The 14,394-nt window shown below is 42.3% G+C and overlaps 1 protein-coding gene across 1 annotated transcript; it reads left to right on the top strand.

The window, feature by feature from the left end:
* The first annotated feature begins 478 nt into the window (after positions 1-478).
* LOC122929409 (olfactory receptor 11L1-like) lies at positions 479-1,414 on the top strand. Its single transcript, XM_044282962.1, has one exon. It carries the CDS (start codon positions 479-481, stop codon positions 1,412-1,414), a length of 936 nt encoding a protein of 311 aa, XP_044138897.1.
* The last annotated feature ends 12,980 nt before the right edge of the window (positions 1,415-14,394 follow it).

The following is a 14,394-nucleotide window of genomic DNA, read 5'->3' as shown; positions in this document are numbered from 1 at the left end:
GTTGGGGGTGCTGGTAAAATGCCTACAAAACATTTATGAACTGAAGAAATGAGGCTGGCTGTTCATGTACAGGAAAAAAATGACGCGTGAGCAAGGTTTTGGTAATTGTAGAATTTTCATTTTGCACATCAGCTTTCCATATGCTGCCATCAGCTGCCTTCAGTATGAAACAGACACACAGAACTCTCAGTGACCATCCTGGGATTTCCCTGATAAAATATTAGAAAATAATGCTGGTGCCCTTTTGCTCAATTCGTCTAAAACAAACCTTCAAAACCTGGGATTTGTTTAGCAGCAGAATTTTTGTGAACTTTGTAATTAATCCAATTGGTTTAGAATCGATTTGTCCATCTCTACAATAGAGTCTTATCGTGTATGTGTATGAAGAGAGGATAAATCTAAATCTTCCTCCCCAATTAAATTTAACACTATTTTCTTTCAACTAGTTCATAACAACTTTGGAAGTTTTCCCTGGAATATGGAACATCACAATGTTAGTAAAATTACTGAGATTCTGCTTTTAGGATTTAAGAATTTACACAGGTTAAATTCTCTGTTTTTTCTTCTGTTCCTGACCATATACTGTGTGACTGTATGTGGAAACCTCCTCATCATTCTGGTGGTGTCCTACAGCAGATCTCTCCACGCTCCCATGTATTTCTTCCTCACACAGCTCTCCTTGTCAGATATCCTGCTCACCACCACCATTGTGCCCAACACTCTCCGTGTCATGTTGTATAAAGGAAGTTCTGTGCCTCTTAAGGACTGTTTGATACAATTTTATTGTTTTGCAGCTTCTGAAGCATCTGAATGTCTTCTCCTGGCCGTGATGTCCTATGACCGGTATCAGGCCATCTGTTATCCTTTACATTATACCTCAGTCATGGACCTATCATTTTGTACAAAGGCCATTCTATTGTGCTGGTGGGTGATTTTTGCTATGGAGTTGATGCTTGTATTAACAATGGGACATTTGGATTTCTGTGGACCAAACATCATTGACCATTTCTTCTGTGACTTAGAACCTTTATTGGAGCTTTCTTGTTCAGACACTTTTATAATAAAAATGGAGACTTTGTTTTTGGTTATTGTTCTTGCCATCTGCCCAGTTACAGTGATTATAGTTTCATACGTCTACATTATCATCACCGTGCTAAAGATCCCCTCTGTGACCGGAAGGCAGAAGACCTTCTCCACCTGTAGTGCCCATCTGACTGTTGTGTCTTTATTCTACGGGTCAATTATTACCATCTATGTATTTCCACGTCAACAAAATGCAAAGACATTTCTATCACTGTTCTACACTGTAGTAACTCCACTACTTAATCCTATGATTTACAGTCTCAGTAACAGAGATATTAAGCAGGCTCTTAAAAGGCTCTTCAAAAACATTCCCCAATCCCTTACTTTCTAATTAAAGACCAGTATCTCTGCCCTACCGGACAGCTAACGTACAAATCTGTGTGGTAGCCTCCATTGTTTGCCTTAGGGTTTATTCACACATTCCTGGTCTGGAAGTACTAAGCCCGTGATTGGTCCATGACCCGCACAAGCAATATGAACAGATATTATTTTTGGATCATGGGCATTGGAAGTTTACCAACTGATAACTCAGCAGACATAGGAGCCATTGGTAAATAGCTGCCTTGCTTCCATCCCCTACAGATGGTCCTACAGTTGCTTACAGTATATGATTTTGACACTTGAATTGACTTACTGCCAATTGCAAGGAATAAGAACTGGTCCTGATATTATGTGAGCGTGCAAGCCTTCCAGGTGGGGGGTGTTTTATTGTATAGTGCATTACATGAGTTTTTCCAGACTCCTGATATTGATGACCTATCCTCATAATAGGACATTAATATCTGATCGGTGAGGGGCGCACCTCCGCTCTCCCACCAGTCAGCTGTTCCCTGCAGCTTCCAATGCTGGAGCTATTACTATGAATGGAACAGGAAGCAAAGTTCAATTCAAAATGTAGTGGTCATGCTGGGTACTGCATCTAAGCTCTCAATGATGTGATTGGGGGTTAACTAAATACTGTGCTTCCTGCTCCATTCAAAGTGCTAACTTTAGCACCAGAGGCCAAAGGGAACAGCTGATCAGTGGGAGTCGGGCGTGTTGGACTCTCACCAATCAGATATTAATGACCTATTCTTAGGAGAGGTAATCAATATCAGGAGCCTGGAAAACCCCTATAAATTATAACAATTTATGTACAGTACAGACCAAAAGTTTGGACACACCTCCTCATTCAAAGAGTTTTCTTTATTTTCATGACTATGAAAATTGTAGATTCACACTGAAGGCATCAAAACTATGAATTAACACATGTGGAATTATATACATAACAAAAAAGTGTGAAACAACTGAAAATATGTCATATTCTAGGTTCTTCAAAGTAGCCACCTTTTGCTTTGATTACTGCTTTGCACACTCTTGGCATTCTCTTGATGAGCTTCAAGAGGTAGTCACCTGAAATGGTTTTCACTTCACAGGTGTGCCCTGTCAGGTCTAATAAGTGGGATTTCTTGCCTTATAAATGGGGTTGGGACCATCAGTTGCCTTGTGGAGAAGTCAGATGGATACACAGATGATAGTCCTACTGTTAGAATTTGTATTATGGCAAGAAAAAAGCAGCTAAGTAAAGAAAAACGAGTGGCTATCATTACTTTAAGAAATGAAGGTCAGTCAGTCTGAAAAATTTGGAAAACTTTGAAAGTGTCCCCAAGTACAGTCACAAAAACCATCAAGTGCTACAAAGAAACTGGGTCACATGCGGACCGCCCCAGGAAAGGAAGACCAAGAGTCACCTCTGCTGCAGAGGATAAGTTCATCCGAGTCAGCAGCCTCAGAAATCGCAGGTTAACAGCAGCTCAGATTAGAGACCAGATCAATGCCACACAGAGTTCTAGCAGCAGACACATCTCTAGAACAACTGTTAAGAGGAGACTGTGTGAATCAGGCCTTCATGGTAGAATATCTGCTAGGAAACCACTGCTAAGGACAGGCAACAAGCAGAAGAGACTTGTTTGGGCTAAAGAACAGAAAGAATAGACATTAGACCAGTGGAAACCTGTGCTTTGGTCTGATGAGTCCAAATTTGAGATCTTTGGTTCAAACCACCGTGTCTTTGTGTGACGCAGAAAAGGTGAACGGATGGACTCTACATGCCTGGTTCCCACCGTGAAGCATGGAGGAGGAGGTGTGATGGTGTGGGCGCGCTTTGCTGGTGACACTGTTGGGGATTTATTCAAAATTGAAGGCATACTGAACCAGCATGGCTACCACAGCATCTTGCAGCGGCATGCTATTCCATCCGGTTTGCGTTTAGTTGGACCAACTATTTTTCCTTATTTTTCAACAGGACAATGACCCCAAACACACCTCCAGGCTGTGTAAGGGCTATTTGACCATGAAGGAGAGTGATGGGTCAAATAGATGTGGCCTCCACAGTCACCGGACCTGAACCCAATCGAGATGGTTTGGGGTGAGCTGGACCGCAGAGTGAAGGCAAAAGGGCCAACAAGTGCTAAGCATCTCTGGGAACTCCTTCAAGACTGTTGAAAGACCATTTCAGGTGACTACCTCTTGAAGCTCATCAAGAGAATGCCAAGAGTGTGCAAAGCAGTAATCAAAGCAAAAGGTGGCTACTTTGAAGAACCTAGAATATGACATATTTTCAGTTGTTTCACACTTTTTTGTTATGTATATAATTCCACATGTGTTAATTCATAGTTTTGATGCCTTCAGTGTGAATCTACAATTTTCATAGTCATGAAAATAAAGAAAACTCTTTGAATGAGAAGGTGTGTCCAAACTTTTGGTCTGTACTGTATGTGTCAAACTTACCTTAGTAGATGTTTCTTAGCCATAAAGTTACAGTTAAACAGGTTTCTGTGATCAGGAAATGGACAGTATTTCTTCAGGACTGGCAATCAGTATAAGATCAGTTGGATTTTGAAGGGGCTGTTTTGCTTGTGTGAGCCTTTCCTAAGCCGGAAGTTAGATCCCTAATCCTGGTAAACCTTTCCAAACCCTTGTGCTGCTAAGACTTCCGTATCTGAAGATTTCTCAAAGGATCACCCTCTGATAATGGGCACAAATAGAAACACAACTGGAGGGCACTCCTAGTGTAAAACTTTACTATGGTCACATTACTAGCTTAATGTGAGATTTTTTGTGTCCATGAAACAAGCTGCTGTCGATAAATGGTAATTTATTGGTGATGCATGTCAGGAATTCACTCCCCTTCTTCAGACCACATATACACAACTAATACACATACTGTTTTTAAGCCCTTAGTGACTAGTGCCACGTATTCAGCCCATATTTTTGCTGTAGACTCAGTCCAATTGCACTTTTTTTTCTCTAAAGTGTTGTAAGAGCTCTTCACTCACTCTTACACAGGGCCGGTGCAAGGATTTTTGCCAACACAAGCGAAGCTACATTTTGGCGCCCCCCCCTCGCATCTCATCTGGCCCTGGTCCCGTCTGCAGCAGCTGGCCTCTGTGTGGTCCTTTTATCTTCTCTCTGCTTCAGACAATCGTCCTCTAAGACACACCTAGGTTTTAGAGGAGGATAATAAGAAAAAAATATTTTCCATTACACCTCAGGTCAGACCAGCAATCAGACCCCCAATGTTAATCAGACCTCAGATCAGACCCCCATGTCAGACATCAGCCCCCATCCATCAGCCCCCCATGTCAGCCATCATGCCGCCATGTAAGCCATCATGCCCCCCATGTCAGCCATCAGCCCCCCATGTCAGCTTTCAGACCCCCATGTCACATTTCTCCCCCTCCATGTCAAATCACCCCCCTTTGGCACATCAGCCCCCCATGTCACATTACTCCCCCTCCATGTCACATTTTTCCGCCCTCCCCCAGGGTGCGCCCTAAGGCAGCCGCTTGGTCTGCCTTATGGTAGCACCGGCCCTGCTCTTACATTGCAGTGTTTTATGTCCAATTTTGAAAATGTTATTGCATACATGCTGTTCAGATCAGAATAGTGAACCTGATATTTTGTTTGCATCACTCCCTGTTACATTGTAGTGGCCTTGGTTCATGTGAACATTTTGCAGTATTTTTTTAAATTATTATTTAATTACATAAATTCCATCTATCACAGAATAGTGCACCTGACGTATTGTTGGTGTAATTCGCGGTTATATTCTAGTGGACTGTGTCCAGCAATACAGCGTGACTAGGGATGAGCGAACTCGAACTGTATAGTTCGGGTTCGTACCGAATTTTGGGGTGTCCGTGACACGGACCCGAACCCGGACATTTTCGTAAAAGTCCGGGTTCGGGTTCGGTGTTCGTCGCTTTCTTGGCGCTTTTGTGACGCTTTCTTGGCGCTTTTTGAAAGGCTGCAAAGCAGCCAATCAACAAGCGTCATACTACTTGCACCAAGAGGCCATCACAGCCATGCCTACTATTGGCATGGCTGTGATTGGCCAGAGCACCATGTGACCCAGCCTCTATTTAAGCTGGAGTCACATAGCGCCGCCCGTCACTCTGCTCTGATTAGCGTAGGGAGAGGTTGCGGCTGCGACAGTAGGGCGAGATTAGGCAGATTAACTCCTCCAAAGGACTTGATTAACTGATCGATCTGCAGCTGTGGATCATTGAGCTGCTGATCCTCAATTGCTCACTGTTTTTAGGCTGCACAGACCGTTTGTCAGTCTCATTTTTCTGGGGTGATCGGCGGCCATTTTGTGTCTTGTGGTGCGCCAGCACAAGCTGCGACCAAGTGCATTTAACCCTCAATGGTGTGGTTGTTTTTTGGCTAAAGCCTACATCAGGGTGAAGCTGTCACACCAAGTGCATTTAACCAGCAATAGTCTGTTCATTTTTTGGCCATATACAAAATCAGGGGCAAGCTGCGCCTGTCACCAAGTGCATTTAACCCTCAATGGTGTGGTTGTTTTTTGGCTAAAGCCTACATCAGGGTGAAGCTGTCACACCAAGTGCATTTAACCAGCAATAGTCTGTTCATTTTTTGGCCATATACAAAATCAGGGGCAAGCTGCGCCTGTCACCAAGTGCATTTAACCCTCAATGGTGTGGTTGTTTTTTGGCTAAAGCCTACATCAGGGTGAAGCTGTCACACCAAGTGCATTTAACCAGCAATAGTCTGTTTATTTTTTGGCCATATCCCAGTCTAATTCTGTCACTAAATCCATACCGGTCACCCAGCGCCTAAATACTAGGCCTCAAATTTATATCCAGCTAAATCTGTCCCTAGTGCTGTAGCTGGGCGAGTTATTTAGTGTCCGTTCAAGCACATTTCTTGTTCTGGGTTGAAATACAATTCCCAATTTAGCAATTTCATAATTTAGTGGTTCCTGCTATATCAGAGCTATTTGAAATCTATCCCAAAAAGGGTATATAATATTGAAGGTGCACATTGGGTCATTCAGAATAACTTCACACACACCCGCTACTGTGTATTTCCAAGTCTAATTCTGTCACTAAACCCATACCTGTCACCCAGCGCCTAAATACTAGGCCTCAAATTTAAATCCCTCTAAATCTCTCGTTACCGCTGTACTGTTGTTGCTGGGCAAGATATTTAGTGTCCGTCAAAGCACATTTTTTGTTCTGGGTTGAAGTACAATTCCCAATTTAGCAATTTCATAATTTAGTGGTTCCTGCTATATCAGAGCTATTTGGAATCTATCCCTAAAAGGGTATATAATATTGAAGGTGCACATTGGGTCATTCAGAATAACTTCACACACACCCGCTACTGTGTATTTCCAAGTCTAATTCTGTCACTAAACCCATACCTGTCACCCAGCGCCTAAATACTAGGCCTCAAATTTAAATCCCTCTAAATCTCTCGTTACCGCTGTACTGTTGTTGCTGGGCAAGATATTTAGTGTCCGTCAAAGCACATTTTTTGTTCTGGGTTGAAGTACAATTCCCAATTTAGCAATTTCATAATTTAGTGGTTTCTGCTATATCAGAGCTATTTGAAATCTATCCCTAAAAGGGTATATAATATTGAAGGTGCACATAGGGTCATTCAGAATAACTTCACACACACGCTTCTGTGCATTTCCAAGTCTAATTCTGTCACTAAACCCATACCTGTCACCCAGCGCCTAAATACTAGGCCTCAAATTTAAATCCCTCTAAATCTCTCGTTACCCACCGCTGTACTGTTGTTGCTGGGCAAGATATTTAGTGTCCGTCAAAGCACATTTTTTGTTCTGGGTTGAAGTACAATTCCCAATTTAGCAATTTCATAATTTAGTGGTTTCTGCTATATCAGAGCTATTTGAAATCTATCCCTAAAAGGGTATATAATATTGAAGGTGCACATAGGGTCATTCAGAATAACTTCACACACACGCTTCTGTGCATTTCCAAGTCTAATTCTGTCACTAAATCCATACCGGTGACCCAGCGCCTAAATACTAGGCCTCAAATTTAAATCCCTCTAAATCTCTCGTTACCCACCGCTGTACTGTTGTTGCTGGGCAAGATATTTAGTGTCCGTCAAAGCACATTTTTTGTTCTGGGTTGAAGTACAATTCCCAATTTAGCAATTTCATAATTTAGTGGTTTCTGCTATATCAGAGCTATTTGAAATCTATCCCTAAAAGGGTATATAATATTGAAGGTGCACATTGGGTCATTCAGAATAACTTCACACACACCCGCTACTGTGTATTTCCAAGTCTAATTCTGTCACTAAACCCATACCTGTCACCCAGCGCCTAAATACTAGGCCTCAAATTTATATCCAGCTAAATCTGTCCCTAGTGCTGTAGCTGGGCGAGTTATTTAGTGTCCGTTCAAGCACATTTCTTGTTCTGGGTTGAAATACAATTCCCAATTTAGCAATTTCATAATTTAGTGGTTTCTGCTATATCAGAGCTATTTGAAATCTATCCCTAAAAGGGTATATAATATTCAAGGTGCACATTGGGTCATTCAGAATAACTTCACACACACCCGCTACTGTGTATTTCCAAGTCTAATTCTGGCACTAAACCCATACCTGTCACCCAGCGCCTAAATACTAGGCCTCAAATTTATATCCCGCTAAATCTGTCCCTAGTGCTGTAGCTGGGCGAGTTATTTAGTGTCCGTTCAAGCACATTTCTTGTTCTGGGTTGAAATACAATTCCCAATTTAGCAATTTCATAATTTAGTGGTTTCTGCTATATCAGAGCTATTTGAAATCTATCCCTAAAAGGGTATATAATATTCAAGGTGCACATTGGGTCATTCAGAATAACTTCACACACACCCGCTACTGTGTATTTCCAAGTCTAATTCTGGCACTAAACCCATACCTGTCACCCAGCGCCTAAATACTAGGCCTCAAATTTATATCCAGCTAAATCTGTCCCTAGTGCTGTAGCTGGGCGAGTTATTTAGTGTCCGTTCAAGCACATTTCTTGTTCTGGGTTGAAATACAATTCCCAATTTAGCAATTTCATAATTTAGTGGTTTCTGCTATATCAGAGCTATTTGAAATCTATCCCTAAAAGGGTATATAATATTCAAGGTGCACATTGTGTCATTCAGAATAACTTCACACACACCCGCTACTGTGTATTTCCAAGTCTAATTCTGTCACTAAACCCATACCTGTCACCCAGCGCCTAAATACTAGGCCTCAAATGTATATCCTGCTAAATCTCTCGTTAACGCTGTCCTGTTGTGGCTGGGAAAGTTATTTAGTGTCCGTCAAAGCACATTTTTTGTTCTGGGTTGAAATACAATTCCCAATTTAGCAATTTAAAAATTTAGTGGTTTCTGCTGTATCAGAGCTATTTGAAATCTATCCCTAAAAGGGTATATAATATTCAAGGTGCACATAGGGTCATTCAGAATAACTTCACACACCCGCTACTGTGCATTTCCAAGTCTAATTCTGTCACTAAACCCATACCTGTCACCCAGCGCCTAAATACTAGGCCTCAAATTCATATCCAGCTAAATCTGTCGTTAGTGCTGTAGCTGGGCGAGTTATTTAGTGTCCGTTCAAGCACATTTCTTGTTCTGGGTTGAAATACAATTCCCAATTTAGCAATTTCATAATTTAGTGGTTTCTGCTATATCAGAGCTATTTGAAATCTATCCCTAAAAGGGTATATAATATTCAAGGTGCACATTGGGTCATTCAGAATAACTTCACACACACGCTACTGTGCATTTCCAAGTCTAATTCTGTCACTAAATCCATACCGGTCACCCAGCGCCTAAATACTAGGCCTCAAACGCAGCCGCCTGTCTACAGCCAATGTGGACAAGCTGACGTTCATAAAAATGAACCAGGCATGGATCCCACAGGACCTGTCCGTCCCTTGTCCAGATTAGACATTAACTACCTCCCCTTAACCATATATTATTGGACTCCAGGGCACTTCCTCATTCAATCCTATTTTTATTTTCATTTTACCATTATATTGCGAGGCTACCCAAAGTTGAATGAACCTCTCCTCTGTCTGGGTGCCGGGGCCTAAATATATGCCAATGGACTGTTCCAATGTTGGGTGACGTGAAGCCTGATTCTCTGCTATGACATGCAGACTGATTCTCTGCTGACATGAAGCCAGATCCTCTGTTACGGGACCTCTCTCCTCTGCCTGTGTGCTGGGCCTAAATTTATGAAAATGGACTCTTACAGTGGTTTGTGACGTGAAGCCTGATTCTCTGCTATGATATGAAGACTGATTCTCTGCTGACATGAAGCCAGATTGTCTGTTACGGGACCTCTCTCCTCTGCCTGGGTGCTGGGCCTAAATATATGCCAATGGACTGTTGCAGTGGTGGCTGACGTGAAGCCTCATTCTCTGCTATGACATGCAGACTGATTCTCTGCTGACATGAAGCCAGATTGTCTGTTACGGGACCTCTCTCCTCTGCCTGGGTGCTGGGTAGTGTTGAGCGCGAATATTCGAAAAGCAAATTTTTTCGCGAATATCGCAACTTCGCGATTTCGCGAATATTTCGAATATAGTGCTATTGTTTTTTCCCCCCCCCCCACAAAATTACAGTACACATATAATTGATTGTTTCCCAAAGGTCCAACAGCTCAGATCTTACTCACATTGCCTAGAAAGTGATTGAGGCGCGAATCTTCGTAAGGCGATGTTATTAGCGCACATGCGAATATCGGCACGTCCCAGAACAGAGGCAAAGGGCTTTGCATTCATACATTAGTGAATTGAGTTGCGAATCTTCGTAAGGCGATTTTATTAGCGCACATGCGAATATCGGCACGTCCCAGAACAGAGGCAAAGGGCTTTGCATTCATACATTAGTGAATTGAGTTGCGAATCTTCGTAAGGCGATTTTATTAGCGCACATGCGAATATCGGCACGTCCCAGAACAGAGGCAAAGGGCTTTGCATTCATACATTAGTGAATTGAGTTGCGAATTTTCGTAAGGCGATTTTATTAGCGCACATGCGAATATCTACACTTGTCCCAGAACAGAGGCAAAGGGCTTTGCATTCATACATTAGTGATTGAATTGAGCTGCGAATCTTCGTAAGGCGATTTTATTAACGCAAATACAAATATCTACACTTGTCCCCAGAACAGAGAGGCAAAGGCCTGTGCATTCATATAGTATAGCACCATATTCGCGAATACGTAGAACTTCGTAAAATTCGATTTACGAATATTCGTATTTTTTATTTTACTTTCCACCTTACAGATTACATTGATCTGTACTCTGTCAACTACTGTCATCACCCCCCACTGTATCTCGATTGATTCCCAAAAGTCTCACATTCCCTAGAAAGTGATTGAGGTGCGAATCTTCGTAAGGCGATTTTATTAGCGCACATGCGAATATCTACACTTGTCCCAGAACAGAGGCAAAGGGCATTGCATTCATACATTAGTGATTGAATTGAGTTGCGAATCTTCGTAAGGCGATTTCATTAGCGCACATGTGAATTTTGCATAGCATATGTATTATGCGATAATTCGAATTATCGCATATGCGAAATAATAACGAATTTGAATAATCGCGAATATTTTACGAATATTCTTTCGAATATTCACAAAATTTCGCGAATTCGAATATGGGACATGCCGCTCAACACTAGTGCTGGGCCTAAATTTATGACAATGGACTGTTGCAGTGGTGGCTGACGTGAAGCCTCATTCTCTGCTATGACATGCAGACTGATTCTCTGCTGACATGAAGCCAGATTCTCTGTTACGGGACCTCTCTCCTCTGCCTGTGTGTGTGCTGGGCCTAAATATATGCCAATGGACTGTTGCAGTGGTGGCTGACGTGAAGCCTCATTCTCTGCTATGACATGCAGACTGATTCTCTGCTGACATGAAGCCAGATTCTCTGTTACGGGACCTCTCTCCTCTGCCTGTGTGTGTGCTGGGCCTAAATATATGCCAATGGACTGTTGCAGTGGTGGCTGACGTGAAGCCTCATTCTCTGCTATGACATGCAGACTAATTCTCTGCTGACATGAAGCCAGATTCTCTGTTACGGGACCTCTCTCCTCTGCCTGGGTTCCGGGGCCTAAATATCTGAGAATGGACTGTTCCAGTGGTGGGTGACGGGAAGCCAGATTCTCTGCTATGGAACCTCTCTCCAATTGATTTTGGTTAATTTTTATTTATTTAATTTTTATTTTAATTCATTTCCCTATCCACATTTGTTTGCAGGGGATTTACCTACATGTTGCTGCCTTTTGCAGCCCTCTAGCTCTTTCCTGGGCTGTTTTACAGCCTTTTTAGTGCCGAAAAGTTCGGGTCCCCATTGACTTCAATGGGGTTCGGGTTCGGGACGAAGTTCGGATCGGGTTCGGATCCCGAACCCGAACATTTCCGGGATGTTCGGCCGAACTTCTCGAACCCGAACATCCAGGTGTTCGCTCAACTCTAAGCGTGACTTCTCTTTGTGTAAATAGACTTCAAATAAAATGCCTAGTACACAATGGAGTGGTAAAGAGCATGGAAATAGAAAATGAAAGACCTGTGCCACGTCATCAGCAAGTGAGAATGTGGGTGGTAGTACGAGCAATAGCAGAGTGAGCACCATCCATATGGCCAATGGTAGCAGCAGGACACAGTTCTCCCTTGCCTCCGATAGGTGACAGATTATTATTCTGAAGGAAGCAGATAACATGGTGGTGGCAGGGGCTCACATGGTGGTGGTAGGTGGCAAGGAGTCCATTATCATAACTTAGTACAGAGAAAAATGGTGAGAATGATGACAATGATGAGGACTGTGTGTTGGACAAGATGTGTAAACAAGATCAGGGTGATGAGGAGCAGGTTACATCAGAGGAGGGAACTGGTGGTGGCAGTGAAGAGCAGAGACAATGCATGGTCAAGACATCCAAAACAACTGCCAGGACCAGATCTGCTTCTTTTGTGGTCAGCTCAGGAACTGCTGATACATGTTTGTTCAATCTCAAAACATACTAGACCTAGCTAGCTAGTTCTGAAGCATTCTTGCCATGGAATATTTGTGCCATGCATTATATTTCATAAGTGTCTTTATGGAAAATGGTGGCAACTAGAGTTAAAGGAATTAATGAAAAGTTCGATTCAGCTGATTCGACAAATAAAAATAAAAAAATTAGCTTTGTGACAAATTACTTAGTCACAAAGAAATTTGTAAGTAGTGGGTGCAATGACAGGGAGCTGAAATAGCGCTGCTCTCCATCATTGCACCCTTCAGATGCCGCATTTATACATGATCGCGGCATCTGAGAGTAAAAACTGTGTAAAATAAACATTAGAAAAAATTAAATCAAACTTACCGCCTCCATTTGCGCGTGATGGCCCGATCGCCGCCATCTTGCTTGAATATCTGGCGTAAAACATATATCACCATGCACGGGATTTTGGCCGAGTTCTTCAATCAAGATGACGGCTGGCAGCCCATCACAAGCGAATGGAGGAGGTAAGTTTTTTACACTATTTCAGGTTAAATCGATTACCACAAAGCAAGAGGAAATTCAGTTTCGAGGCAAATCAAATTTATCCTGAAATTAGGATCAAATTCCACTTTGTGAGATTCGATTCGCTCATCTCTAGTGGCAACGAATAGGTGTTTAAACTTTAACTAGATAGTGTAAAGATGCACCATGTTTATCATCCTTCAGGGCGATTAGTATATTTGACATGTTAAAGGGGTTGTCCGGGTTCAGAGCTGAACCCGGACATCCCTCCATTTTCACCCCGGCAGCCCCCCTGACATGAGCATCAGAGCAGTTCATGCTCCGATGCTCTCCTTTGCCCTGTGCTAAATTGCGCAGGGCAAAGGCATTTTTGGAGATCCAGTGAAGTACCGGGGCTCTCCATGGGGCTGCCAGGAAGCCCGGTGACGTCACCGACACTGATGGATTGGATTTAGCGCTGCCCTAGCCAGTAAAACGGCTAGGGCAGAGCTAAAGGCCGCCCATCAGAGCCGGTGATGTCACCGAACACACTGCTGGAAGGAAGCTTCCGCTCGGCAGTGTGTTATTATAAACAAAAGAGCCCGTGCCCTGCGCGATTTAGCGCAGGGCAAGGGAGCCCATCAGAGCCTGAGATGCTCCAATGCTAGCCTCAGGGGGGCTGTCAGGGTGAAAATAAGGGTATGTCCGGGTTCAGCTCTGAACCCGGACAACCCCTTTAAGTAAATCTGCCCAATTGTGTATGTATTTTTGAATAATTTGCTATAACGTTTAAAGTAAATGACCAAAGAAAAACACTGATAAAAACTGCAATGATAACACCATAAAAATACAGCCAATGACACTGGGTTTAAGGTCCTCGTCGCACTCAGCAGATTATTTGTAGAAATTTCCATGTTTGTCCTATTCATCTGAATTTTCAGTCGTAAAAATTTCTGCAACAAACCTGCCAGGTTTGAAGATGCCGAGGTAGATATGATTGAGTTACTCCCAATATTCCCTTTTACCCTATTTGGTGAAATAGAAGCAGAGAGATTGTAGATACAATATCTTGTCTGAGAAAATGGACTTTTTCCGAACTGTACTGTAAATACTGTCCGCATCTGACTGTATAAAATATGCTAAGTCTAGATCCAATATCATCAGTGTAAATAGTATTCTGTTAAATATTTAGTTTTAAATCTTTGAATTATTATACAATTAATTTTCCTTTTTTATTGTTACTATATATTTATATATTATTATATATTTTTGGTCCTTTCTTCTTATTCCTTTCATCTACATTCACACATTACATCGTTGAATCCTCTAAGGTTTTCTTACAAAGTTCTAATAAAGAAATGACTTCATCAGTTCATTAATGATAACGAGAATTAAAATACAATAATTTATCTCCATCTACTTCGTTCTCTGCCGAGTAATTAATCTTCCGGGGATTTTCCAGCCTCACGTTCATTATTTCTATCTAACCTGTAACTTCTCATATC

This window comes from Bufo gargarizans, chromosome 2 (genome assembly GCF_014858855.1).
Source record: "Bufo gargarizans isolate SCDJY-AF-19 chromosome 2, ASM1485885v1, whole genome shotgun sequence".
In the NCBI taxonomy this organism is placed as follows: Eukaryota; Metazoa; Chordata; class Amphibia; order Anura; family Bufonidae; genus Bufo; species Bufo gargarizans.
Note: the sequence above shows the minus strand (reverse complement) of the source record. Positions and strands in the feature narration are given on the sequence as shown.

What these genes read in the sequence shown, in the direction of transcription:
- LOC122929409 (XM_044282962.1), top strand. Translation starts at nt 479, where the DNA reads ATGGAACATCACAATGTTAGTAAAATTACTGAGATTCTGCTTTTAGGA.